General features: G+C 46.3%; 1 protein-coding gene across 2 annotated transcripts in view; it reads left to right on the top strand.

Moving 5' to 3' along the window:
- The window catches only part of Vat1l (vesicle amine transport 1 like), a 91606-nt gene that overhangs the window by 13700 nt on the left and 49931 nt on the right, over positions 1–27975 (top strand). Inside the window, exons 2-3 of one of the 2 annotated variants that reach the window (XM_048355440.1) lie at positions 5351–5480; positions 9176–9334. In XM_048355440.1, coding sequence (XP_048211397.1) covers positions 5351–5480; positions 9176–9334 — 289 coding nt within the window. Of the gene's footprint in view, positions 1–5350; positions 5481–9175; positions 9392–27975 lie in introns of both variants that reach the window. The other variant, XM_048355439.1, reaches the window with a different exon arrangement.

The following is a 27975-nucleotide window of genomic DNA, read 5'->3' as shown; positions in this document are numbered from 1 at the left end:
CACTCCATCTTCCCAAATCTAAGGGGCCAGGCTTGGCATCAAGAGGGAGCTTGTTTGGGTTCCATTTGTACCACGCTTTTGTTTCTGCTGAAACCTGCCTGGGGATATTTCTATTCTCAGTATGTCTCCTTGACCATTTCATTCCATGTTGGAAATCCTGCTCGGGTGTGTTTTGAATACTAATTTGGACATACGATCTGCATGAATTTCCTTTCGCACATACTGCTACCACAGAGAACGTGAGCACCTGTATCCAGAGGTATCTGCCCCTTCTTCATCCCTGCGTAGATTATGGGAAAAGGGCTGGTGGAGGAGGTGACACAGCAGTGCCACTGAGCCAAAAAGGAAGTGGTAGACCACGAAACGCGTCAAATGCGTCATAGAGTTTCATATGTCTCAGACAGCTGCAGGGACGAACTAATATATCTACCAATTGTGGTTAGAGAAAGTTAGGTGGGGTGTTCTGGAGCCAGATCTCAGGGGACCATTGCAATGAGAAGAAGGAAGTTGACATACCCATCATTTACTCCTTGCATCCTCTGATTGAACACAGGGGTCCTTTCTAGCCCACAGTCCATTCGGGACAGGCAGTTCTGGTCGACAATTTAGGTAAGAAGCGTTTTGAGATTTGCATAAAAGGTGTCCTTGTCTTAGACATGATCTGCCTTCCAGAATAGATTCTTGTTATTCCTCTCACAATCTTGAGGCCAACTGTGTGCTTTTGAGTGAACCAAAAGGAAAAGAAAAAGAAATGCCAACACGATTTTTGTATTTTTAGATCAATCAGTGCTTCTTTTCTTAGGCATTTCTAAGCTATCAATTGGGATTAAGTAACCAGAAACAAGAACTTCAGTTGTTGGGGAATGAGGAGCTGAATCAAACATCTGTTTCTTTGGCCTCGTGTGGGTTGGAGTTAAGTGCTTTGATGAACATGCTATCTGCAATAACACACTTTCCTCGGCTGTTTTTGTTGTTTGGTCAGAGCCTTGTGTGGGTCTGCTTGGTTCTTCTCAGGGATGACAGAGGCTGGCACAGACACCGGGGTCCTTTACGCCCACCGGGCAGAAGGTGGGCGAGAGTTTCCATGTGGACTCAGAAAGTGTTTTCCTCTATCTAGCCTTCTGTAACCTCAACTTCCTACAGACATGTGGACAGCCCTGGCCGACTGTTGCTCAGAGCTTTTCTCAAGCCATGCATGCACGCACCTTGCATGCATTTTGATTGTGCCTCCACCTGCAGATCTTTTCCTTGTTTTCTTTCCCCTTCCTCTCCGTGCCTTTCTTGATTCTTTGATCTCTTTAATTTCTCCATCGCCCTCTCCCTTCCCTCTTCCAAGCCCTTAATGAAAGACCTTATTCTCATTGCTGCCTTCACGCTTAGCTCTAAGAACTTCTAAATCCTTCTCCCTGAAGGACTGACTCCTAAAGAAAGGAGCCCCATAAATAATCACTGCCAATGATAACTGTTCTGTGACCATGAAGGTGGGGGGGGGGCGGGCATGTGAAAGTGGAGATCGCACCCCCCCACTGTCATGGATGCCAGCGGACCATATCAGAATATTATGTTGGGACCTTGGCCTTTCTTCCTCATAGTTTGACAGGAATTGCCCTCAGCTCACCCTGTCCAGCCCCATCACCATCACCATCACGATCCTGACGTACCTCCACAACATAATTGTACTCAGGGTTCACCTCGTGGCTCCGTAAGCCCTGCTACGGGGGAGGGGGCTGGCAGTCATCACTCACGGAGGCTGAGACCTCACACCCCTCAGGGAAGGCAAGATACTCGACCTCCAGGTCTCATAGAATCATGAGAAGACACGATCTGATGCAGCGTCACACGCCGCTGATTGCACGCGTTACGTGTCCTTCCTGGCATCTGTCAGATCTTTGTGTACTCCTCGGACACTGAAATGTAACAGCCTGTCCAATATTTCCACCAGCCACTTGCAAGTCGAAGTCTACTGACCACCACATTTTCAGAGGCTATAAATCCTGGAGGGTGAGCCAGATTTGTTAATGATTTTTTGGATGAAAGATGGAAAGATCCAAGGAAGAGCCAGGCCAATTGGAATGGCAAGCCTAAGCTAATAAGACCACACTTAATAAGGTTAAACACAATGCTCTGGATTAGGATCAGAAACTCATACTGCCCTAGAGGCTAATGGGAGAAACTTTATATGTTCATAGCTATCTCATCAGCATCTGTTAATTTTGTTTATCCCATCTCATTCCGACAGTAAGGAAGGAGAGAAAGAAAACATGAAAAAAGAGACTTGAAGTAGCTTAAAACTAATAATTTGTCAGCTGTTCTTCAAAGCCCTGTCCCTAGCCCAGAAGCCTTACCTGGAAACGCATTAGCAATGTAAGCTCTCTGCCCTTACCTCACACCTGCTGGGTCAGGGGTCAGGCCCAACCACCTGCGTGCACAAGCCCTCCTGGGAATTCTGATGACAGGCCTACTGTAATAGCAGATAAGATAGTTTTTTAGGGGAACCTTTAATTCATACAGAAGTTGGGATGACATTGACAATGAGGAGAAGGAGGAAGGCAGATTTGGCTGAGAGCTTCCAATCTGCCAACACAAAGCAAGAAGCGTAACCAGTCTATATTCTCTATGAGGCCTAGGAGAGCCACGCAGCTCGGCTTTGTGCTGGAATTTCAGGACAAATTCCTCTGTCTTTGTAAAGAAGTAAATATGGCTATACTACTACCAGAGGGAGAAAAGTCAGCCTGCCATAGAGATTCTTACTCTCCTGTACTGTAGTGCTATTCATAATAGTCAAGTTATGGAATCAGCCTAAGTGGTGTCCAACAACAGATACATGGATAAAGATAATGTGATACAATATATATATTTGTGTATTTATAAATATACAAACATTTATAATATATAAATGTATTTATATTATGTATAATATAAATATATAATACAATGTATAGTATAAATACATATCACATTGTATCACATATTATACACAGTATATAATATGACATATACATATCACATTGTGAATATTATATATGTACATACACATATATATGTGTTACATACTTGCTTCCCATATAAATAGACATACACACACACACAACGGAATTTTATTCAACCCTAGAGAAGATGCAATTATGTCATTGCAGGAAAACAAATGGAATTGGAGATTAATATGTTAAGTAAAACAAGCAGACTTGGGAATACAAAGACCTGGCAGAATCACTGCTGGCCTTTCTGAGGAAACAGGAAGCTCCGGTCTGTTAGTCAGTCCCAGCTCTTCCCGGCTTCCTGTCCCCAGGCCCCACTCATGCTGATGGTGATTGACAGTTAATCAGCTCTAGCATGAAGGCGTTCTTCTCCAGGGAGTCTTCTGCATTTGCAGAACTGTCCAGTAACTTCTTCCGGCATTTCTTCATCAGGGCCTTGGGAAATCGTAAGTTTTCACACAAAGGGAAAAGCAGTGAGTTAACTATGCTTGGAATGCATTAGAGTGTTTGTTTGAGAATGTAAAAGTTCCTTTTATTGCTAAACAGTGAAGCTTTGTTTCTTTGATTGTGTTGCAAAATGGACCGTTTCATAGAAGCGAAGCTTATGGACTGCTGAAGTGTTCCTGAGCCAGCTCGGTAGCTATCTTTCATCCTTTTTCAACAAGTCTTCCCAAAATGCTTCTCAGACTTGCCTTGGTAACTGGAGCTGTGCACTTCAAGACTAACCTTGACTGAATATTCTCTATACCTAGTGCCACACTTGTTTAATTGCTTTACTTATTTGCACAGCAAGCCCATTAGGTGGGCACTACCTAATCCCTGCTTTTTTTAGATGAAGACATTGGAGCCTGGAGAATCTATACCACCTTCCCGAGGCCGCACAGATAAACATGGTAGACAGGAGATTTCGCTCAAACTGGAGACATACATTTTAAATACCCTCAATTAATGCATTGCTTCACTCAGCAGATATTACTTGAGTACCTAACCTATTTGTATTACTTTGGGTTTATGGCATGCCCAGGAACTCTGAAAGTGAAGAAATGTAAGCTGCCTTCAAGAGGGGAGGTGGGAGGGTGCACATTTAAGAGCTGTCCCATCTGGGCAGTATGGTCAAGGACAGCTTGAGAAGGTGGTAAGTTCTGAACCCATCTTTCAAAGGAAGGCATCCCTGTTTGTTTCCATGCATTTTTTATGGATAAGGCTGATGGGCCAGACTGGGGAATGCAGGCAGAATTAGATGCTTCCTTGGCTCCAAAGAGACAGAGGAAGAAATTGGCAAGGTGTGCTTAAAAATAGTTCAACCCAGGGGATAATGTAGTCAGGGGATAATGGCTCATGGGTTGGACTGGGAAGTTTGAGTTCTGTAACTGGAGTCTCTCTTAGAGGGTGGTTGGTGAAACTTAGAAGCACATTACAATCACGTCCTTTGGGAGGTAAAATGCATGCTCAGTGGGATGTGTTCTACTATGTGATTAGTAAATGGGTATTAAATGCCATTCCCAAGGGCACGTCCAGAAAACGGTGCATTAGAGTCAAGTAGATGGTTCCCCTTGGTGATGACTTCCGTATATTTTCATAGCATTCTTACCTTTAAAGTAATGGTTAAGAGGATATACCCCGTGACTTCCTTCATCCGGGGATAACTGAGATGCGGCGTCCCCTTAGCCATCAGGCCAGGCCTTTGATCTCTCTTTTGGAGCCACCCTTCTCCTGCAGGATCTAACGCAGTCTCTTGACGGCTCCACTCATCCTTTTGGGTGTTGTTGATGTGCAGCGCACTGGCACAAGTGAGTGTGACCATGGAGGTGAGGGAGTTGGCTGTTTTGAGAACTTTTAAGTTAGGTTTCCTTTCTCTTTCTCGTCGTTTGGCTGGAGGCCATAGTGTCTGGCTGCTTTCCGTGTGTCTGTTTGTACCTCTCCTTGAGATATATATGTATATATATATATACACACACATACACATACATACATACATATCTATGACCCTTGATTAAGTGCTAGATTGTCTAATGATTAGGCTAGTCGATATGTGTTTCCAGAGTGAGAGTAAACGGGCTCCAGGAGAGCACAAAAGGGCTCAATTTCAAATTAAAGTGAAAACTGCCACTGTTTTCTCTGCCAGAAGTCCATTATTTATCTGCTTAGAAGTAATTTAATTTTGTTTATTGATGACATGCAGCTAAGTGGCCTTACTATTACAGACACTAAACCAGAAAGGAAGGGAGGGAGGGAGGGAGGGAGGGAGAAAGGGAGGAAAGGAAGGGAAGGGAAGGAAGGGAAGGGAAGGAAGGAAGCGAAGACAAGAAAAATGAAGGAAGGAAAACCAGGTCGATGCTTTTATCTCATTTTGAATTTCTCTCTTTTCACAGTGGATTGAACTTCATTGACCTGATGGTACGACAAGGAAATATTGACAACCCTCCAAAGACCCCCCTGGTGCCGGGATTTGAGTGTTCTGGGATTGTGGAAGCCCTGGGGGACAGCGTGAAAGGGTATGAGGTAAGGTCGATTCTGACTTAAAGAGTGATACGCATCTAGAATCCACCGAGGTGATGAAAGACTGTGCCAAACATGTCTGAAACATGTACTATTATTTTATGGGTGATATTTGTTATGACGGGATTTCTTCAGACGGCTCATAGCTCCCTCTGTACAGTCATGCTGGAGAGGCAGGGGTCAGCTCCATAGTTCCATTGCTTTGATCAGTTGCAGAAGAGGATGAAAATCTTTCTCCAGAGGCCCAACAGCAAAGAAATGATTTGGGCTCATCTGCTCAGGGCTGGGCATTTTTAATGAGATGAACCGTCAGAGTGGTTTAAAACCTCATATATATATATATATATATATAATATATATATATTTACATGTTTCTGCTCTGTGTGTGTGTGTGTGTGTGTGTGTGTGTGTGTGTGTGTGTGTGTAATGTTGGAGGATTGAACAAGGCACTCTACTGTACTCCAGACCTTTTTTTATTTTGAGACATAGTCTTGGTAAGTTGCTTAGGCTGGTCTTGAACTTGTGGTCCTTCTGCCTTAGCTTTTTGACTGCTAGAATGTAGGTGTGTACTACCCCATCTGGCTTCCTTTGGAACATTATGAGCTTCCTTGGTAATATTTATGTCCGCTGTCATGAATTAGCTGTTTGTATCTGAAGTCACACACCTGATTCTGTTACTCTCTAGCTCAGTGGCCTTTAGCAAGTGACTTAGTCTCTCTTTGCCTCGATTTAAATGTCTGTAGAAATGTCAGTGATTCATCTGTACGGTGGGACGATTATAGAACCCACTCTAAGCATTTTTGCTTGTTTTTGTTTTCGCTGGGTAGGGGTAAAAGACAATTACTAAACTACAAAGAAAAAAATAGGGTTTATGCTAGTGAGGTTTATCTGAGAAGTGATGATTGCTAATTGAAAAGTCTGCTAGGTAGGATGGCTCATGCCTGTAATCTTAACTACTCAGAAAGCTGAGATTGGAAAGAACATTGTTCAAAGAAGCCCGGAGAAAAACTTCACAAGACCCGCAGCCTAACCAATGAAAATCTGGGTATGATAGCATGTGCCAGTCTCCCAGAAGAAAGCATAAATAGGAGGATTGCAGTCTACCTGGCTTAAGGCAAAAACTGAGACCGTATGCGAAATACAGTGAAAGCAGAAAGAGCTGGAGACACAACTTTAAGTGGTAGAGTGCCTGCCTAGCAATTACAGGCTTAAGTTCAAACCCTCATACCTCAGAAGTAAGTAAATAAACAAATAAAATCAGTGATAAGAAGATGTGTCTAAACTTACATATGCAAGATGTGAAATTTTGAAGGAATCATTCTGACTCCAGGAGTTTGGGTTTTTACATCCAAAAGTCTTCATAGAAGCAACGGACATCTCAAGCATCAGAATGGTTTCTTGTAACTATTACTTGACAACTCATGCAAGCTATTACTTTTATTTGCTCACTTATTTGTATTCATCGTTAATAATGATAGGCTTTGGGGGGGTAAACACCAGGATTTCAAAGAGAAGATTCTCTCCCCCCAACACCCAATCCTTAAGCTATCTCAATGACTGATAAAAGAAACGCATTGTCCACACTTGAAGATGAGAGGAAATCCTTGAGAAAATGGCTTCCCCAGAAGACGTGTCCAGCAAGTGCTAGCTGCTGTTCCTCTCACCTGTGGCCCCCTTTCCCATTTCTCTCTAAGCCTAGTCCTTCTCATGCTGACTTCCATTCTTGAGGTTTATGTGGGTTTTCTTTGAGATAGGGTCTTTCTATTCTAGCAAAGAGGCTTCCAACCTGAGATCTACTGCCTCAGTCTCCTGTGTGCTTGAGGTGGGGTTGGGGAAGGGAAAGAAGGAAAGTGGGAATGGAAGCCCCAGATCACAGAGGGTGTGTGTGTGTGTGTGTGTGTGTGTGTGTGTGTGTGTGTGTGTGTACGTGCATGTACGTGTGCCAGTCCTAGAGCTTGATCTCTGGGCGTTGGCATGCTGTCCTGATCCACAGCTCCACTTCTAGCTTGCTGGTGGTTCGTTGGAAAGAAGCATCTCATGGACTTTACTGGCCAGGCTGGCTTCGAACCCCAGCCCTCAGATTTCCTGAGTAGCCCAATAACACATAGGGTTCTGAAGCAAAGACTTCTCCCTGTCCACACCTCAGGGTGATCTCAGGGAAGGCGAGCCTGTTCGAACTTAGGTCAAGCTTCTAGAAGAGAAGGAAAGGTGATCAGAAGAGGGAATTAGAAAGCCCTCCACACCACGGTGGCAGATTGTTGGCCGTGTCCCTCTGTTCTTGGCTCTGCGTTGCCTCTGTGACTGCGACAGAACAATCTGTGACTGGAACATCTCTCCCGCAGTGGGCTAGCTGGACAGGCTGACTTAAGGACACTCTGGAACCCGCTGCAGAGATGCCGGGAATCACTTAGAATGTTGTTGCTGCTCTTCCCGCTGCCCCCGCATCCGCTTGAGTCGCCCCTCGAGCAGGGCCAGGGCTGCTCTGCTGTCTTTCATCCCCTGGCTGGCTGCACAAGCGGGTCCTTGCGGACACTGCCAGCCACACACCGAGGCTATGACAACTCCGTTCCAAAATAAACAGAGCTGGCCAGGCTGGCGAATCCCCGGTGTGCCTGGGAATTTTCCTCTAGGCCCCTCTGGAATCCCTGGGCCTGCCTACCCACCCTTCCCCACACAATAAATGATCTTAATATCTTCGGACCGATGTCTGCAACGTTGCCATCATAGCATCCTGCTTTTGGCTTGGGGCTTTATTCTCTACTAAAATATCCTTTCTAAATGCTTTTGCCTCCTACGCACAGTCACTGGCAGTATTGGCCACCTGAATTTTTTTTTTAAAGCAAATGGTAAAACATTTAAAAAGCATAGGCTGTACCTCATTTACAGTGATATCTCCAGTGCCGAAAAAACTTCAGATTGAAAAGGAGGCTTAAGGAACAGTCCTAACAGGGGACCACTAGGATGTGGGAAAACGTTTGGGATCAGACACGGTCTTCTCCCGTGTGATCTTAGGGCAGAGACTCAACTTTTTAGACCTTCGATTCTCTTCGTGGCCATCCATGAAGAAGTCATGGAGTTTAAGTAGTTTGGATCAAACGAACATCACAGGGGCTGTGTCATCATTCCTGTCTGAGGAAACAATAGCTTTCCTGTGGGGAATCAAATGCAAATGTAGGAAAGTCTCAAATGAGGAGTGATCAAAATTCTCCAGCCAGATTGTAAATCCAAGGATGATTAAGTTATGGTGGCTAAAGCCCAAGGAACCCCAAGAAAGAGTACACGAGAAAGGTGGTTTTGCAAGAATAGAGGAAGGCTCTTCCTTCCTTCATTAGACCTGCCAACAGTGCCCTGGCCTTGCTGCTAACTGAAAATGATGTCCAGAATGTCACAGAGAGAGCGGGCCTTCCTCCAGCCAGCCTACGGATGAGGTAAAGATGGCTAGGCAGGAATCATAGAGCCGTGGGCGATCCCTTGAATAAGTTGTAAAACTCATAAGCAGCCGGGGGTGGAGTGTTTGCTACAAGCAGACAAAAAATGACTTGTTTGGTCAGAGAACAAGAGACTATGAGACTAGGGAGAATGTGGGCAGAGATGACAAGAAACAATGGTGTTCTTCACTCTCCTTGTACCATGGACAGTTCCTGCTGACGTGGGCCCCTCGTGGAGCCTCCACTAACCCTGTGTTTCCCCATTCTCAGATCGGGGATCGTGTCATGGCCTTTGTCAATTACAATGCCTGGGCAGAGGTGGCGTGTGTACCGGCCGAGTTTGTCTACAAGATCCCAGACGACATGACCTTCTCGGAGGCGGCTGCCTTCCCCATGAACTTCGTCACCGCCTACATGATGCTCTTTGAGGTCGCCAACCTTCGGGAAGGGATGTCGGTGCTCGTGCACTCTGCTGGCGGCGGAGTGGTAAGTGGGCTGCTCGTGACGTGGCTTCCGGAAGGCGCTGCTGGCGGAAGTGGAGCGGCATGAAGCCGATTCTTTGGAGCGCTCTGTGGTTCTGGTGGCGCTCACGTGGCTTGCTCGTGCAGGCTTTGTGTATGATGGCGCCGGGGATAGGGTCAGTCAGCCTCGGAGACGGTCTCTCTGGAGCTTAGGAACGTCACCAGGATGGTATGAGAGGGTGATCTCAGCTGGCTTCCGTCGGGGTCGTTCTCTCCATCTTGAATGGAATAAAATGCTTCCATCATGGTGGGCCGCCTCACAAGTCCTGTCCTGAACGTGAGCTGCCCACCGCTTTCCATGAATTACACCAGGTTCCAGATGGCATCTCTATTTGTGACAGGTGTGTTCTTTTGTGTGCTGGTATATTTTCTTGCATGGGACAAAGGTGACAGAGACGAGACTGGCACACTAGGAATTAGACACTGACTAAAGAACACCCAAGCGTGCTGCGTGTGTTGTCTTTTAGGGATGTCTTTGCTGGGGAGGTAAACTGCGGGAGCTTAAGGAAGGCAGATGTTTCTTGCATGGTTTCACGGTACTGTCTGAGTGAGTACCTGTCATTCTGTATAGGATGTGTCCCCGCCCCTTGACAGGTACTATGTCTGCATTATGGTCAGCTTGGCCCGGATGGAACTGTAGTCTTTCTGAGAGCGACTGAATCATTCACCAACTCAATAAATCCATATTAAGCACCTAACATGTTTTAGACTCTGTGCATGCTGAGATCCTTAAGAAAAGGCCCCTGGATATCATCTAACAGGGGTTGAGAGGCTCTCAAGAATTGGTTATTCCGTAGTTTGATATCCCCCAAGGTGAACTCTTATACTGAATATATTTTCTTGTGTGTGTGTGTGTGTGCGTGCGTGCGTGCACATGTGCATGCATGTGGGTGCGTGTATGCTGGTACTAGGACTCAAGGCTTGGGTACTGTCCTTTGCTCAAGGCTGGTACTCTACCACTTGAGCCATTGCTCTCCTTCTGGCTTTTTGGTAAGTCATTGGAGATGGGAGTCTTACTGACTTTCCTGCCTGGGCTGGCTTGGACCTTAATCCTCCGGTCTCGGCCTCCTGAGTAGCTGGGATGACATATGTGTGAGCCACCAGAGCCTAGAGATATTTTAGGTGAAGGTTTTGTGAATGCTGAATTTTTTTTTAATCCTAGCTGTTTCACGACTATTAAAACCCTGTGCAATATAAAGCACATTTCTATATTTCTTCTCCAAGGAAAGAAGCTTACATCCAAACTGATGGTGGCGAAGATATGGACGTTAAGGGATGTTGTACAAAGTATATATTCAATCACTTTAGCAAATTTGCTGATGTCTTTGACCATGAATAAAGATATAATAAAAGCTAAAAAAAATCCCCTAGGAAAGAGATAGATTTCAGTTCCAGCAATCTGCTCACAGCAAGCAAGCCATTTAGAATGCTGGCATTTATTATTGTGGTGTGCTCAGCATACAAAGTGTTAGAGGCTTGTTTTCATATTATCAGCATAAACTCCAGTTTTTATAGTGATGTCGCACTCAGCCCTGCCAAGAGTTTCTATGCTGCACTGGTGATGTTTCACTTCATTTTACAGTTTTTCCTCCTGTGTTTGTTCCTGTGACAAGGAGAAATTATCATGGGCAGAAAAATCTTGGGAAATAACAGAAGTTCTTTTGGTTTGGTTTTGTTACTACCATTCCTTCGTTTAGGCTTAGAGACACCTTGGACAATAAGACCTAAAACAGGTGAAGGAAATGGGGGGAACAAAGAGGGCAGAGAATAAGATAACGTACAAAATCCAGGTCATAGTGTCCTAAGCTTTGTTGGTGGTGGACAATGGTGTCTTCTCTGAGCTTGGTAATAATGAGTGAAATAGAGAGAAATCGCCCTCCACTCGAAACAATGCTCCTTCGAGGGAGGAAACCATAACTCATTCTGGTTGGGAGACAGAAGGAATACCCATTCTCATAAGGGACGTGTGGAAAACAGTGTACGGTTTCATTGGAATTGTTCCAGTAAACACAATCACCTCTAGGAGCATTTTCCGATGCCATGCTCCCAACATGGTTTAGTAGCATCAAAGTAAAATAAAATGTAACCAAAGCAAATACACCGGGTCCAGAAGGACATGATCTGGCTTAATCTTTGAAGAGATATTAAAGGTGGGGCTGGACCACTCATTTCTCCAATGGCTTACCAAGGAGGAGGGTCTCCTTGAGCAGCTCTTCTCCCAGAGATGATTTGGTAGGTGATAGATGGTGGCCACCATTAGAGAATGGAGTTTTGTCCAAGTGGAGCAGACTCATAGATGTGAAGACTCAAGTGGGCTGGGGTTGATGCTATCTTAGAGGATTCATGAAGGCAGCCCAGTTGAAGGGGAGCCAGCACCGCCCACACTCCAGGGTGGAAAGCACAGTCATTGGACCCCAGTTAGAACTAGGTCCTTCCCTGGTTCTCAAGATACATCCTCCCTGTGAACCCTGGGGAGGAACACGGGCACTGCCCCTCTCTGCCAGCCACCCTGTGAATGAAAGGTAACCACTGCATACGTGGTTGCTGTGGCAGGCAGGACAGTGGCCCCCTGCAGGCAGATCTGTGAGTGTGTTGCCTTACATGGCAAAAGGAACTTCACAGATGTAGTTGGGATAAGGCTCTTGGGATGGAGAAATTCGCTTGTCCTGTGGACCCAAGGTGATCACCAGGGCCCTTAACACTGGAAGTGGGCAGCAGGAGAGGCAGAGAGATTTGAAGATGCTCTGTTGAGGAGGCTTTGAGGTCTCTAGATGCTGGGAGAGGCAGGAGGTGGATTCTCCTCTGGAGCCTGCTGAAGGAACCCAGCCCTGCCCTAACACCTTGGTTTTGTGCCCAGTGGGCTTCAGATCTCTACCACTGTCATGTGGGAAGTCTGCGTTGATCCACCGGAGTTGGTGATCATTGATGTGACAGCAGTGGTAGTTAATGCATACAGCAACATGTCCACTTTTCCTGGTCAGCTTCCACCTTTTCTCTTCCCATGGAGATTCCATTAAGGCCTGAGGAAAAAAAATCAGGGGAGCAAATGGCAGAGCAGGGATTTGAATTCTAACCTGGCAGATTCCACACCTATTCTGTTTCTACTCCACACCCCACAATATTGAGGGGACACGTATTATTCATTCCTTCAGTTTACTCATTCGTGCAACCAATATTTATTCAACCACCACCCAGTGCTAAGTATAGACATTTTTAAGAGCCACAAGATTATAGCCCCAGTATACATTTGCTAACTTGATGCTGATGAGATAGTTGAAAAGAAAGAGAAGATTAAGCCTAATTAGGATAAAGCTGTCTAAATTGGGTTTCTAAAACCAATCAGTGCTAATGCCACTAAGGCTTCTGTCTACTGTGCATCAAAGGCAGGAATGGGGGATTTGCAGACAGTACCTGAGGCTTGACAACCGTAGCTGGGATTCTGAGGAATTTTCATCTGGCGTTGGAAAACAACTCCATCCAGAACAGATTACGCTGTCGCTGGCAGTCCTCAAGTGCCTCCCGGCCCTCTAAACTATGGAAGGCATGGCTTCCCTCTGACGTTCCCTCACCAGATGGCCTGGGGTGGTAATGGGCCTAATTGGATCTTCGGTAACTGATTGAAACATAAAGGGAACGGAATGGAAGAACCAATGGAATGGGACTCATGTCTGGAAGTTCAACAGTTTTGTCGCCACTCCTATTTAACGGTACTGGGGGGGGGGGTGTTCAATTCAGGAACTTGCAGTTGCTATACAAGTCCTGTGCCACTTGAGACACAGTCCTAGCCCCTTTTTCTTCAGTTAACTTTTTTCCAGGTGAAATCTTGTATGCACCCCCAGCTAGCTTTGGACCATACTCTTCCTGCCTATGCTTCCTTTGTATCTGAGATTATAGGCATGTGCTGCTATGATCTGCCAATGTCAGCTAGTAGTAGCAGTAGCAGCAGTAGGAGTAGCAGTATTCTGTGTTGATTTGCCTATTTTACCCCATTTCTCAACCCAGAAACCTCTCATCAGAGCATTTTCTATCTCATTCTTTTTGTGTTTTCTTTGTGCTCCTTACCTGTCACATAAGAAGGCATATGTGTATCAAAAAAGCTGTCTTGGGCCACTGCAGAACATTCGAGAAGAGTTATTTGCTATGCTAAGAAGGCTCCTGTCATTGAATTAGTCTCAGTCAAACAATGGTTCATCTAACAGGCAATCTTGGGGGCTCTTGCCCATGCTAGCGAGCACTCTAAGCATACTACCCTGAGTTTCCGCTCTGTGTCTGTCTGGCGTGTGGTTCTAGGTGGATGTGCCACCCACCATCCCTCCATCATGGAATGACCACACACACAAGCATGGGATCGCAGAGCCGGGAGGAAAGAAAGACATCACTAACTCCTGTCAGTCACCAGCTCTGCGCTGGGCCCTTTGGAGTCATTATTCATCTAACTCTGATGAAGTCCTCCACGCTGGGGGGTTTGGGGCAGTGGGGAGGGCACAGAATGAGCTCCTGACTCAGGAATCCTGAGCTTAGTCCCAGCTCTCCCTTCTTGACCACCATAAGACGCAGTTTCCCACCTCGATGAAGCTGGCATAAGCACTTGGCACACACCTCTGACGGTCCCCACTGGAGATCAGCTGCTGCAATTTCCCAGCGGAAGGGTCCCAGGGCCTCTATACAGAGGCCACAATGCTAATTAGTCAAAGGGGAAAACGGGAACCCCAGCATTCGTGGTGTACCTTCACACAGCGTCAGCCTCGGCCACACCTGCCTTGTCCCGAATTGCCTCCACCTGCCCTGCCACGCGCTGCAGCGGAGAGAGATTTGGCTCAAACCAGACCTTCAGTCCCCCAGGGGCCCACAATGATAGGAAACAGAACTGCTAAAAATTTAAAGAGAACAAAGTGGCTCCATCATGTCCTTCATGAATAATCAAAGGGATGAGGATTAACTTCCTCCAGATGCGGCTGGGGGACTCAGTGTGGTTAGAAGACCCTGCTTCTCTAACTGCTAGCCTGGGAATCAAACACCTGCTTTCCAAAATGGCAGACAGGCTCTTGTCAGACATGTCATGATACAGGGTGCTGCCCTCCCCACCCCCCAATTTCTAGAATCTTCAAATGCCAAAGCCACATACTGCATTCCTCACACTTCTAGTCTGCTGCCGGGTACAAGTTTATATATCTAAAACACTTCTCCTGGGCCCCATCTGTGCCCAGCAAAGCTTCCCTTGATCTTTGTTTAACTCATTCACAGTAAATCATGATTGCTTGAAAAAGCTCCCTTCAGCATAAATATTGTAAAGGTTGAATTTGGCCTGTGAGACAGGTTTCATTTACTCGGTCTCAGTGGAATAAATATATCAGCTCTTAAGAGGCAAAGAGCTAAAACAAAATTAACCCCAGTTATTTCCATACATTCTCTGTGAGGTAGAAAAGATTACCTCCCCATTTTAGCAGAGGAAAGGGAGACACAGAGAGGTTAGGTGACTCACCGCAGGGCACACTGCATCAAGAGGAAGAGCTGTCATGTGGACTTTTGTTGAATCAGGAATCTGTGTGTGTGTGTTTTGTTTTTAAGTGCTGAGGTGCAGATGGGGTATCTCAGATCTAGTGCTGAGTAAGGACTATTTCTGCTTGCAGTAAGATGGGTTTTGTTGGCAGGATTTCTTCTCCAAGAACAACCTGGCATGACCAAGGGCTGAGAGGTACTTGGGAGGAGGGGTGGATTTTTGGTTGACCAGCTGATTTTGGAGCCAGGTAGATTCAGTGCTACAGCTGCCCTGGGCCTTAACTTTCAAGATTCCATGTCCTGGAAGGCAAGGATGGTGTAATCCTTCATCCCTGTATCCCAAGCTCTAAGCCTAGGGCCCAGCAGGTAAGTGTGGCTCGCTAAATACTTGTAAAAAGAATGAAGATATTAAAGAAAGAAGAGCAAAGGACATTTCTTAAGCTATATAAAAGGTATAAGACTCAAAAGTCACCCAAGTTTTGGCTGGGCATGGGTGACTCACATCTGTAAACCTAACTACCTGGAGGCTGAGAGTGGGAGGATTGAGGTTCAAGGCCAAGCTAACAGAAGAGTTCTTGAAAAAGATAACCAGAACAACAACAAAACAAAAAAAACCAGAGCTGGAAGGATGGCTCAAGTGGTAGAGTGTGGCAAATATGAGGCCCTGAGTTCTAACTTTGATGCTAGAATACAAAAAAAGAAGTCTAGCTTTTAGAGCTAGAACTAGAGTTTGCCCTCATTTCCCCAGTTTTCACATAAGACACCTAAAGCACATTCTTCACCTCCTTTGACCTCATTTCTTTATCTATTAAAAAAAATAGGCACAATACCCATATTCTCATCTTTATGTGGTATTTCATAAAGGAGACCATGTAATTGGATTAACATGCTCCATGGCTCGTAGAAAATTCCCATGTTAGCTGCTATATTACTATCATTATTAGCATTCTATTATTATTACTACTGTTATAATCATCCAATTAGAAAATATTACTCAGTGGTACTTTGACATTTATAGCCAGAAACAAGGGAGCAGCACATCACACAGTCTGAGCTGTTGAAGCTTGGAATGGAGGCAAGGAAAAGCCAGGCTCAGCTTCCTGGAAGTGAGGGTGGGGAAAATCGGTCTCCCCTCCCCTCGTGTCTTCTCTGTCTCACAACTGGCTGCTTGGTGTTCTCATGGATGAATGGGTTGGTCTCACTTGTCTCTCGTCAAGCATTAGTTTCCTTGAACACATGAGATGAAATTAAATGTTAAGGGATATTTTGCTCTGGAGTTCTGGCCTCTTGAACACATGCTAAGAACTCAAAGCACATACATTAATCTTGGCTGAGGTCATATGACCCTGGGGACCCATCCACTTCCTCTGTGACACATCGGGCAAGGCCAGGGTGCTTTTACGAATATGAATGCCATATTAAGAGGAAGAATCAGCTCCACTGGAGACAAATGAGCACGTAGCAAACAGCGGCCATGAGATCTCTGTTCCCCCTCACTCCTCCCAGGCTGTCTACCCCAGCCCTGGGTACCCTGTGTCCCAAGTAGTTATCCCGATAGGTGGTTTTTTCAGCTCACTCCATGGTAGATGAAGTTGGCTTTTTCCAGTAGCTCACTCCTTGCTCAAACTAGGCATGGGTCCCTTAACTGTACGGCAGGACAGGAAGAGGAAGTTGGAACCCAGCCTAGCCCTCTCACAAGCTAGACTCCTCCCCAATCAAACCCATACATACCTCCCTGTCTATCCCTGCTTCCTCCCCATCTCTTTCTGTATGTTTCTTTATTTGTTTTTCTTTCTCTTGCTGTGTCTCCCCCCAACTCCAACTCTTCCTCTCCATATTCTTTCCAGTCCTAGCCTCCTATGTCATTAGAATGACATGCCGAAGCCAGCGGTGCCTGGTTTGGGTAGCATAGTTCTCAGGGTAGCCAGAAGACATGGTACAAAACCCAGGAGAGTATGATCTTTGGAGAGACAGCTGCAAATCTGGGCCTGGCTGGACCTAAGGGGCAGGCGTTGACACGGGTGGTTGGGATGTTGTGAGGACCCTATAATTCTGGCTTCCCCAACCCTGTCTATTCTCCAGACTCGCACCTCCACTAAGTTTTTATTCATAAGTCTTAAGGCACTGGATGGATTAATTTCAAGATAAAACCAAGTAGCGATTTTTCAATGTCAGTAGGTCCATTTATATACGCGATGCATCCATAACATTAAGCATCCGATGTACTTTCCACGCTCAATTTTTTTTTCCACAAGCATGTTGCCAAGGATGTTGAATTCATTATCTTATCTGTGCTCACCCAAATTCATGAGGCATAGACGATGATTGCCAAGCGATTTTGAGACCTTTTTTAAACCTAGGATTAAAGTTTTGAAGTGGAGCCAGTGATACAGAATCACGCAACTGGCAAAGGGAGAGATAAAATCCATATTGGGAATTTTTCCCTCCTCAAAACCAATGCATCAGTGCGCAAATACTAGGTGTGGAAGGAGAAAGGAGACAGCAAATCCAGATCAACCCATCTGCTCATGGTTTCTGCTCTCACCTATTTTTGGAACGTCAAAGTGGCCTTGCTCCAAACTGTCTTTTGATGATATGTGTTGGCCTCTGAGAGGTGAGATTGACAGAGGGAAGGCAAGGAACCAGTCTAGGGGCATGGACGAGCTGGAGGGTTTGATCCAAGCTGTCCCAGCTCAGAGAGGAAGGTGCAGAACTTTCCTCACCACACAGCCCCAACACACAGGGTCAGTTCCAGTAGGGTTCCTAGACTAAGCAAATACAAATTTAATTGGCAATTCTTACTTCCCACACCCCTGAGTTCTCCCACAGAGAGTTCTAAACCTTCCAGGGGATTATTTACGCTAGTGAGACCGAAAGCTTTGGTTTGCAGTGATTAGAAGACATGCCCAGCCAGGAGTGCATTAAGGAAGGCAAATATTTTAAGCCTCAACAGCAGCAACTGAATGGAGCAGTGTTCTCCTGAGCACACTCCATGATGAAAAAAAAAAGAATCTGCACATTTAATGCAAGGCCTGGGCTCCTCTCACACAGGAGCAAGTAGAGGTGGTTCTTTGTCACCATTATACAGGGCCCTTCCCCGGCTGTACAGCCCCCCAGTCACGGACAAATGCAGATCGCAGACGCACAAAGGGCAGAAGATTAAAACCGGAGGCACTGGGGGCTTATGGATGGGGCCAGCCTTTCCTCTGCTAGAAAGTCCACGAGGGGCTGGTAGACTTTCAGATCACTCAGTGTGCCTTTATCGAGTGCTGTGCCGCACGATGGAGATCTAGGATGCAAGGACAGATAAAGCAAGTAATGCCAGGATAGCCACATAACCAAGTGGGAAACAAATACATATTCATATAAATAGATGATATATGTGCGTAAATATAAATACATACAAATCATATACAAATGAACATAAGCAAGGAACACGCACACACACACACACACACACACACACACACACACACACACACACACACCACTGAGTTGAAGGATCCAGATGCTATAATAGAGAATAACAGGAAGGGGGGCCTATTGCACACTGCACTGTCAAATATGTCCTCGCTAGCAAGTAACAAAGAAGCCGAGACAGGTGTATTTATCTGAGAATCCGGAGGGAAGCACTTGGCTATCTCTAGGACAAAGCGGGCACCCAGGTAGGGCGTGTGGACTGCTTAAGTCATTGATCCAAGCCCATCCCTTTCCTTGTCCAGTTGCAGAGTTTGCTTGCAGAGATCGGGCTGTTGCGTGAGGGGCACTGCAGTAGGCACCCACATCTCCTTTCCTGAGGTGGGTGCTGACAGCCTCAGGTCATGCCTGCAGGTTGCGGCAGCTCCTGCCTGAGGCTGCCTGTGAGATTGGTTTGGCCCATGCTCAGGGAAGGCTGGAAGGACTAGAGAGACCATAACCCCATGAGCATCCTTCAGCTAGCCCAGGGTAGGGTCAAGGGTCAAGGGTCAAGGGGGAGATGATGAAGTTTGTTTTAATGGTCTCTCAGAAGGACCCCACTAAAACCAAATTCTACTATTTACTGGGGGTATGCCATTTTATTGATTATTTTTCCCTCTTCCCTGCTTCATTACCATACCTGGGCATCTTACTTCCGGAGGTCAACTTTCAAATGCATGCTCTCTGTACACAAATTGTAGTATCACAATCCAGGGAAATTCAAACCCATGACTAAACCTTCCATGATAAGCCAAAGGTTAATACAAGCATGGCTTCCAGTAATGCCTTCCTACCAATCCTACCAATCTTTCTCTGCAGCTACACTTTTCTGGCCTTCCCCTGTACTTATGAACTCTCCAACATGAATGCCTTTGCTAGTTCTCCTTGTTTCTCTACCTGCTAAACTCATATTCATCATTTAAATGTTAACTCTTCCTGGAAGCCTTCTGAGCCTTTCCTATCTCTCTACACACTCTGCATAGTCTTTCTAATATTCCTCTCAAAAATTTCTTCCTCCCATCCATCCATCCATCCATCCGTCCATTCATCCATTCATCCACTATGTAATGTCTTCATAAGCCAGCCAGGTGACATTAGTATTCCATAATCATCCTTTGGCCTTCCTGTGCTAGGTTAGTTTTCTTGAAATTGGGGGAGGTATGCCTTAGATATTTCTGTGTGTCCAATATAGCACAGGGTCCGGGTTGGAGGGAATGCTAGGCAATTAAATTGATAAGACTTCCTCCATTCTAGGCAGACAGCGTCTGTGTGGTGATAGCGAAATTCTTATTTACACAGGAGAGGCTTACAAGAATGATTTGGAATTAACAGTTGAGTATGCTGTCATCCAAAGAGAGATACATGAAGACACAGTTTCATGGTTTAAAACAGCTCATAAAGCCATCAAGCCAGTGACTATGTTTGATTTGCCAACACTAAAATGCAATCTTCAAAGCAGAAATAGTCCTCAGCAGGCTCTTCAGGATATTCTTTTGTGAACCACAGAGATAGAAATTCCTCCTTTCCTTCCTCAGAATCTCTTTATGAGCCTACAGCCATATCAGTTCATTCTAGTCAGGCTTCCTTCTAAAATATAGGCTGCAGAGCTACCCTTATAGAGTTCAGTGGTAGAACACCAGAGTGGCATACAAGAAACCCCAAGTTCTATCCCCAGTACTGTAACAAAAAAAAAAAACAATATAAAGTAAAATAAATGATAAAACCTTAACTCCTGGAGTATCTCCTAGAGAAATTACAGAGTCAGACAATCTCCATTCAAACATAGACCATCTCTGCAACTTGGCCAGCAGTGTGCTAGAGACTAAATTAACAATCATGGAAAAACAGGCTCAGACTGCACCTTCTATGACATACAGTGCCCAAAATGTCACTGCAATATGCTTTATAGTTGTTTGATATTATGATTGGTTGTAAGACATGGATTAGGTAGAAGGAATTACAGTAGAATCCTGCGATAGAATATTCTGTAGCCATTCAAAACATAATGGTATTTAAAATGTTGTCACATTCCATAAAAAATATTCACAGTAGAGGCTTAGGAAGAAAAAAAGTAATCAGGTATACAGTGCTATTCACTATGATTCCAATTTTGTGGGGAACCAAATGCACTGGTAATACATAACAGAAACTCAGAACACAATAAGTCAAATCATGCCAAGGTTTTATCTCTGAGATATGGCAGTGCCGTTAGCATTGTAGAAATAGATAGCATCCCAGACTTTCTGAATTTCATTCTTTACAGTGGCATGGACATGTATCTCATTCACAGTGATGCTTTTAAAGAAGAGCTTAGCCGAGCTTTGAGTCGATCATGGAAGAATGTGGTGTTTCACTTTCCAGTACTTAATGTGTATCAGGAGAGAGTATTCATATGTTCAGAATTTTGTGCTGTGCTTGGAGAAATCGTTGCTCTCAGTTATGCCAGGAAATTTTCAGGAAGGAGGAGTTGATAGGAATCAGAAACAGTGAGTAATTTATCTTGAATTCTTTTTGGTGATGGTGACCTCTACGTATTTAGAGGTCAAGGGCAGAAGGTATTGGGAAAGCCCTGGACTTGTCTCATCATTGCATCCCAAACCTTGGCTCACTATCTGTCTGTCTGTCTGCCTGTCTATCTAAATATATATAAATATATAATAATGTGGATATGAACATATACTATTATGTATATATGTTTATCTTGGCTCACCATATATACTAGACTGCTAGGGGATCCAATCAACAGCTTTGTGGCTGTTAGGCAAGCACTTGTTCACACCTGTAATTCTAGCTACACAGGAGGCTGAGATCTGAGGATCATGGTTTGAAGCCAGCCTGGGCAGGAAAGTCCATGAGATTCTGTCTCCAATTAACCACCAGAAAACTGAAAGTGGTACTGTGGCTCAAAGTGGTAGAATGCTAGCTTTGAGCAAAAGAGCTCAGAGGCAGTGCCCAGGCTCCAACTTCAAGCCCTACAACCAACCAAGAAAAAAAAAAAAGGCCCAATGAAGCCACCAAGAAGTTGTAAAACCAGTGACAAAACCAAGGGACCAATAAGACAACTGTTAATGTGTGTTATGGTTAGGCTGTGGTCATTAATGGCAGCATGATTCTCTTCTGTGGTTTTCAGTGGTATTATTCTGATCTCTTTGATCCATTCAAATGTGGTACCCCAAATCCTGTCACGCAGGGAATATCTGGCATAAACGAAGAATTATCTGGACATGCAGATGCCCAGGTAATTTCCATTATGCCACATTTAAGAGGGTTTGTCACCATCATGTCATTGTCCACTGAGCACAGTTCCATTTGGCAAAGAGCTGAAGGTGTTGAACTTGGCAAGGCTGGAGAAGAGAAGGTCCCAGATGCAAACATTGAAAGAGCAACGATGAAGGAGTAAGACACACAGAGCTACTGTTGTGTGAACCATGCTTCCTTAGAGCAACATTTACCACAACAATACCTACTGGACAGTGTCAGGCCTCCTAAACAGAATTGTCCCACAAGTAAATGGGTTAATTTGGGAAGCCATTCATTGTCGGTTTCCACCTCATTATTATCATCGTGGAGATATTGCTACAAGAAATCAAGTCAGAAATCTCCCCTTCACCAGACAGGCTGGAATGGACAACCCAAGAATGTCCCTGAATGTTGAGAGACTCTGTGTTTGTGCTCTCAGTACTCCCCAGAGATCTCTTTCTCGGCCCTCAGAAGGAGAGCTAAGTCTGAGTTCCTGGTCTAAGATCTTGTTGGAGTGACAGGGAAACGTTTACGTGACGGAGTGTCCTACAGCTGGCTAGCAAATGTCATCAGGGTTCTTCTGCAGACACTCCGTCTGCAGCTCGTACCACCTGGTGAGCCTAAGACCTAGTTCAACATATTTGTTATGAAAGGTTGGGGCATAGTGTGCAGCATATAAATATTCACTGTGCAAAAAAGTAATCACGTAAAATGTGTGGGCTAGTGGAGGGAGGTTCTAGGAAAGGAACAGTGTTGTCTTACGAAGGTGCCCCCCACCCAAAAAAAAAGAAACAAAGGAGAAATGCAAAGATGGTCATTTACTGATTGACTCACTGACTGATTCATTCATTCACTTCTCTCCATATTTAATAAATACCATCCATGTGCCTGGCATTGTGCTTGGGTGCTTCAGATAATAGGTGACTGGTGACCTGTCATTGGTGGTATTGTTCAAGGAGGGGAAGTAACCCGTTGAACAATATTAAGAGTGAAATAAGAGCCAGGCACTGTAATTCTACCTCACTCCTGTAATTCTAGGTACTTCGGAAGGCTGAGATCTGGAAGCCTGCTCTTCCAAGCTAGCTCAGGGAAGAAAGGTCCATGAGACTTATTAATTTCCAGAGTAATCAGCAAAGGCAATGGTTAGAGGTGCTGTTCAAGTGGTAGAGCACTAGCTTAGGAAGTGGGAGGCCCCGAGTTCAACACTCCCAGTATGGACTAAATAAATAAATAGAATAAAATAGGGCTGGGGATGTAGCTCAGTGGTAGAGCACTTGCCTAGTATGTGCAAGGTTCAGGACCTAGCACCACAAAATAAAGAGAGTCAGCAAGAGTGGAATAAGTTAACTCCTGTTGCATGCACAAAGAAAACCAGTTAAGTCTTAATGTGTTTCATTATGAAATGGCTGGATGAGAGATGTTTTGGGGCACATGGCAACTCCCATAAGAGCAGACCTGAAGACGGAGAGGTAGAAAGGTGAAATGACCACAAGCAGGCATCAATCACAACGGCAGCTCCTGCCTGGGGACTTGTCTGGGTCAACTCTGTATCTTCCACAACTGACCCATAAACTACACGGACCTAGACTCTCGGGTGTCACCTTCCAGCTGTGATGGGCCCCGACCATTCTGTTCAGAACGTCAGTGATGGGATTTGAAGTCCCAGAGTCCCTGTGCGTGGTCTCTGGGAGCTGCTAGGAACAGGGCCATGGTGGGAGTGTGAGAACCTCACCCAGAAGGCTGCATCAGATGCCATTGTTGATCACATCCGAGGGTGTGGAAACAAAGGTCAGGCACCTGCTCCTGAGAGTCCCGGTTAATGAGATGATACCTTTTTCCAGCCTGGTCTCTCCCGGCGGGGCACCTATGCCTGCTAAGTAAGCGCTAGTGCACATGAGTGAATCAATACCTGTGTTGAGGGAGATGGCAGACAGGAGTCAGGGAGGTGAGCTTCTATTTCCTGAGCTTTGAGCCTGCATGAGCCTCTAAATTTCTAGCTCTTCACTCTCTGGGTTACCTGATAGGGTAGACTCAATTATCCCCCCGTGAGCTACAGCTCTCAGGTCAGAGTGAGTAGGCTGAGGTCTTTCCAGTGATGAGCAGGAGATCTAAGGGTCGGAATTAAAGGAGAGAACCAGAGATGGTTCCTGTGGCTCTAGAAGATGGACGTGGGACCCAATTTACCTGGGACATGCAGTTTATGTCAGTGGACCAAGGAAAATTAATAACCGCATCTCCTTTCACTGTCAGAAACAGTGTCAGTTTCGACAACTTTTTTTTTTGTTTGTTTGAAAATGATCCATTTGTGAAAACCACAGCTTCAAACTGGGGACAAACTGTAATTTGCCTGGAAAGGGAAATCCAGCATCCCGCTAGGCAATCGCAGCCATGCAGGGAATCTAGCCAGGTCCGCCGGAGGGAAGCCAGCCAGCCTGGAAATGACCTGACCCTGGGTGACGCGGAGCTTGTGAGGGGCACCGGGGTGGACTGCTCTCCGGTCAGGATCCTAGTCCCTGCTTCTGAGTCTACCTCGGGGAAAGAGACTGTTTATGAGCTCCGGGTTGCCCTGCCGCCCTGCGTGGCACCCGTCACGTTGCTAATGAGAGCGCGAAAGTCCGTTCGATCCCTGCCGGGGTAGATGACAGAGCGGCCATGCGCATCTAGTCGGGCGGTACCACTGCACAAAGAAAACTCCGTCTTGGAGGGAAGCGAGGAACGGCCCCGTTCCTGTTGCCAAAGCCCACAGCGAGGAGGGCCCAGGTCTATTTTCCAAACACACACGAAACTATGGTGGGCTGTGGAGTGAGGGTAGCCATGAGTACACACTGAACTCAGCTCTCTGCCCTGTCATCGATGATCGTAAATCCCAGAGAGACTGGGGAAAAGCCACCAAAGGCAGAAAATACTGGACCAAAGGTCATAAAGCAGAATGGAATGTCTTCTGAGTAAGAAAAGCAAGGACCCTGGAGTTTATTAAGCACCTGCGCTGTGCCTCGCTAGGAACCCATTGCTGAAAGCATCTCCCCCTAACCTTTGCGGGGGGAGGGCGGGGGAGTCAGCTCCTCACCCCTTTTACAGATGAGGCCACCGAGGCTCAGAGCACAGTCTTCCGGAGTCACCCAGCTGTCTGTGGTTAGCTCAGATACAAATACATCCTCCGACACTCAGCAGGCTCAGGCAGAGCGCTCCGTGCCTGCCCTGGTCCTTTCTGCTCACGTTAGGGGCTCGAGGCATCCGCACTGAGGGTAGGAGTGAGGCCAGGACTCAGGGTCTCAGCCGCAGTGTGTCCAGGGCTCCCCAAAGCCAGCTAGTTTTAGTCCGGTGGTCCACGTCCCCAGCCCACACCCATGGTGCCCTCCCACCGCATCCTGGGGTCACCTGTCCCTTTTTGCTCAGGTGGAATGCTCCGTGCTGGCTTGAGTCTCCAATGAGCCATGCAGCGAACCAAAAGTGGCCTCCGTGGTGGGTGGGCTGACGCAGGACGGCTCCCCAGCACCCCCTGAACCACCGGCATCTGGCTCATGGGCCCTTCTTAAGACGTCTCTCGTTGCTCACCAAAATTCTGTTTCTTCTGCTATTTCTTCCACTCAGTATATGGCTGCCGGAAGTACGGGACTTGCTTAAGAAGCTCACTACCTCATGGCTTGTACAAAAGCAAGAGGTGTTTTTTGTTTTTTGTTTTCCAAACGGAAGGGAGAGATGTAGAGAGCCAGGAAAAGGGAGAGGAGAGGAGAGGAGGAGAGAAGAGGACAGAGAAAGAACCAGGAGGAGGAGGTAGAAGGAGAGAATCACACTCCATAGTGAAAGAGGATTGGGGAGGGATGGCAGTGCCTTTAGGGGCAAAGCAGGAGAGAGAAACATTTCCAGTGAGCTCTCGGAAGGCTTCTCAGAAGAAGTGGTTTTGGAACAAAACACGAGCGCCTGGTCTACGGTGGACCCTCAACCCACACTTGACCTTGTGGGGTTCCCTAGAATCATCCCGGAGCCCAAGACCAGGAATAGGAGGCTCAACCAGGCTCCACTGGCCCAAAGTCAGGTAGGCAGTGCTAGTTCAGGATGGAGTTGGAGATGAGGGCCAGGCGTGTCATTGTTTATTATACCGACTAATACATATTCATTATGTAAATCAATAGATTTAATGATGACACTCCCATCCGTGCGTATAACATGCTGTGATCATATCAACCCTCCTGTCTGCCTCCTCTTGCTCCTCCTCCCCCTTCCCCTTCCCCTTCCCTCATAGTGGGACCTTCGCCTTACCAGGCCGCCTCTACATTGTCTCTGGAAGAGACTGTAACGAGCATGGGTTAAAACTCATGCCTTCCAGTTTGCTAGTGTGCAGACTTTCTGAGCCTCGGTTCCCAGTCTTAGGAGGACAGCCTGGAGGAGGTGTGCCCCCTCACTTTCTGTGTTCATCTTCCTGCTGGGGTTTGGTGTTAGGAGGTAGCACAGGGTGGGTGGTAAGTGCTGGGCACAGTGCTTCCCAAAGAGTGACCAGCCAAGAGGAGCCAGCGGCTCCCCTTCCTTCTCCTTCTCCCCATACGGACCCCCAGACTGTGGAAGCTGGAGACCGACGACGTGGGTCCGAATCTTGTCTCTGCGATTGCTGTGAGGCTCGGGACAGTTTCTCTGTGCTTCATTTCCTCTGTCTGGAAAATGACTTTGACCGAGGATCTATACAGCAGAGGCCATGCTAGAGACCGAGTTTTATTTATGGACCTGGGAGTCCTACACTGAACCCCATCAGCTCTGTCCAGGTGAGACTGAATGATGTGCCTCTAGCCTCCACTTCTTTGTCAGTGCATTGAATCCCACACTGCTGAAGGAGCACAGAGCTGTCTGGATAGAGACAGGTGGATATTGTCACCATCGCAGTCACGTGATAGAGCAGAGGCGGGACTTCCAAGAGGCCAGACCCGGGATATGGCATTGAGGCCTAGAGAACAGGGGGTCTCAACACTTCCGTGCATGGAGAGCACCAGCGAATGGGGCCAAGGACTTAGTTTCTCCTCTTGTGTCTCTGAGTCACAGAAGCCCACATTAGTCATCCTGTGATTGGCAGGATCCCACACACTAACCCCACGGGCTGAGACATCAACCTCAGCAAGGCGCTGAGGAAGGAGAGGGTTACTGGGCCATCACAGAGCAAATCAGAAGAGCAGGAGGCTAATGTGGCGCCGTCAAGTCTCTGCCTTCGCTGTGCATCTAGAGCCCCTGTCCCCAGGGGCTTAGAAAATGGGTGCTAATAATCACACCCTGCCCAGGCTTGAAATAAAACACCCACTCATCACCTATTGTGGGTGAGCACTGTGGGAGGTCTTCTAAGTGCCATGGGGTGAGGCTGACTCCCATCGGTGGGTCCCATCTCGAGCTGTACCTGAATCCCCTAGAATGTTGGTGAAACTCCAATGGCAGGGCCCCCATGTCGAAGTTGCCTGAAAATCTGCATTTCAACCAATTGTTACATAAAGATGATGCTGACCTAGACACTATACATAATAAGCATCAGTCCCTGGAGAGAGAGAGAGAGAGAGAGAGAGAGAGAGAGAGAGAGAGAGAGAGAGAGAGAGAGAGAGAGAGAGAGAGAGAGAGAAAGGCTATGCACCGTATCTTCTGAATATATCTACTGCTTGTTTGGATTAAGAAACCAAGAACTTGGGTGCTAGTGGCTCACCCCTGTAATCTTAGCTACCCTAGGAGGCTGAGATCTGCAGATCCCAATTCAAAGCCAGCTGTGGAAGTAAAGCCCGCGAGACTCTCCAGTTAGCCACTAAAAAGCCAGAAGTGGGTTGAGGTGTTTCTCACACGACAGCCTTGAGAGGAAAAACTCAAGTGAGAGTGAGGCTCTGAGTTCAAGACTCACGACTGGCATGAAAGAAAAAGAAAAAGGCAAAAGTTGCCCAGATTAACATCTTAAACATTTTTAAAATGCCCGCCATGCACTTTTTTACCCCTTTTTTTTCTTATCTTTCTACCTTAACCAAGTTTTCTAGCAGGTTCTTACCATTGAAATTCTCTGCCTCCATGTGTTAGAATGAGTGCAGGTGTAGGTCACTAGCTTTCCAGTGACACCCAAGACAGGAAAAATGAAGCCACTGGTTCTCAGAGCATAACAGGAGAGAATTAGAATATCCCTTGCTGCCTGAGGATGGGGGGTTATGTCAATCAGCTCGCACCGCAGCGATTTGAAATTTCCCGCTTTGACAGCCATTGAGTAAACTGCATTGTTGAGCCAGGCAAATGATAGCATTCATTACAAGGGGGGGGGTGGGGAAGAGATTCTGACCCTATGTCAAAATCCCTATGTGGGAGGTGGTATTGTCATAAACAAAGCAAAAGGCTGGTGCAAGTAGC

The sequence above is a fragment of the Perognathus longimembris genome, chromosome 10 (assembly GCF_023159225.1).
Source record: "Perognathus longimembris pacificus isolate PPM17 chromosome 10, ASM2315922v1, whole genome shotgun sequence".
Classification (NCBI taxonomy): Eukaryota; Metazoa; Chordata; class Mammalia; order Rodentia; family Heteromyidae; genus Perognathus; species Perognathus longimembris.
Note: the sequence above shows the minus strand (reverse complement) of the source record. Positions and strands in the feature narration are given on the sequence as shown.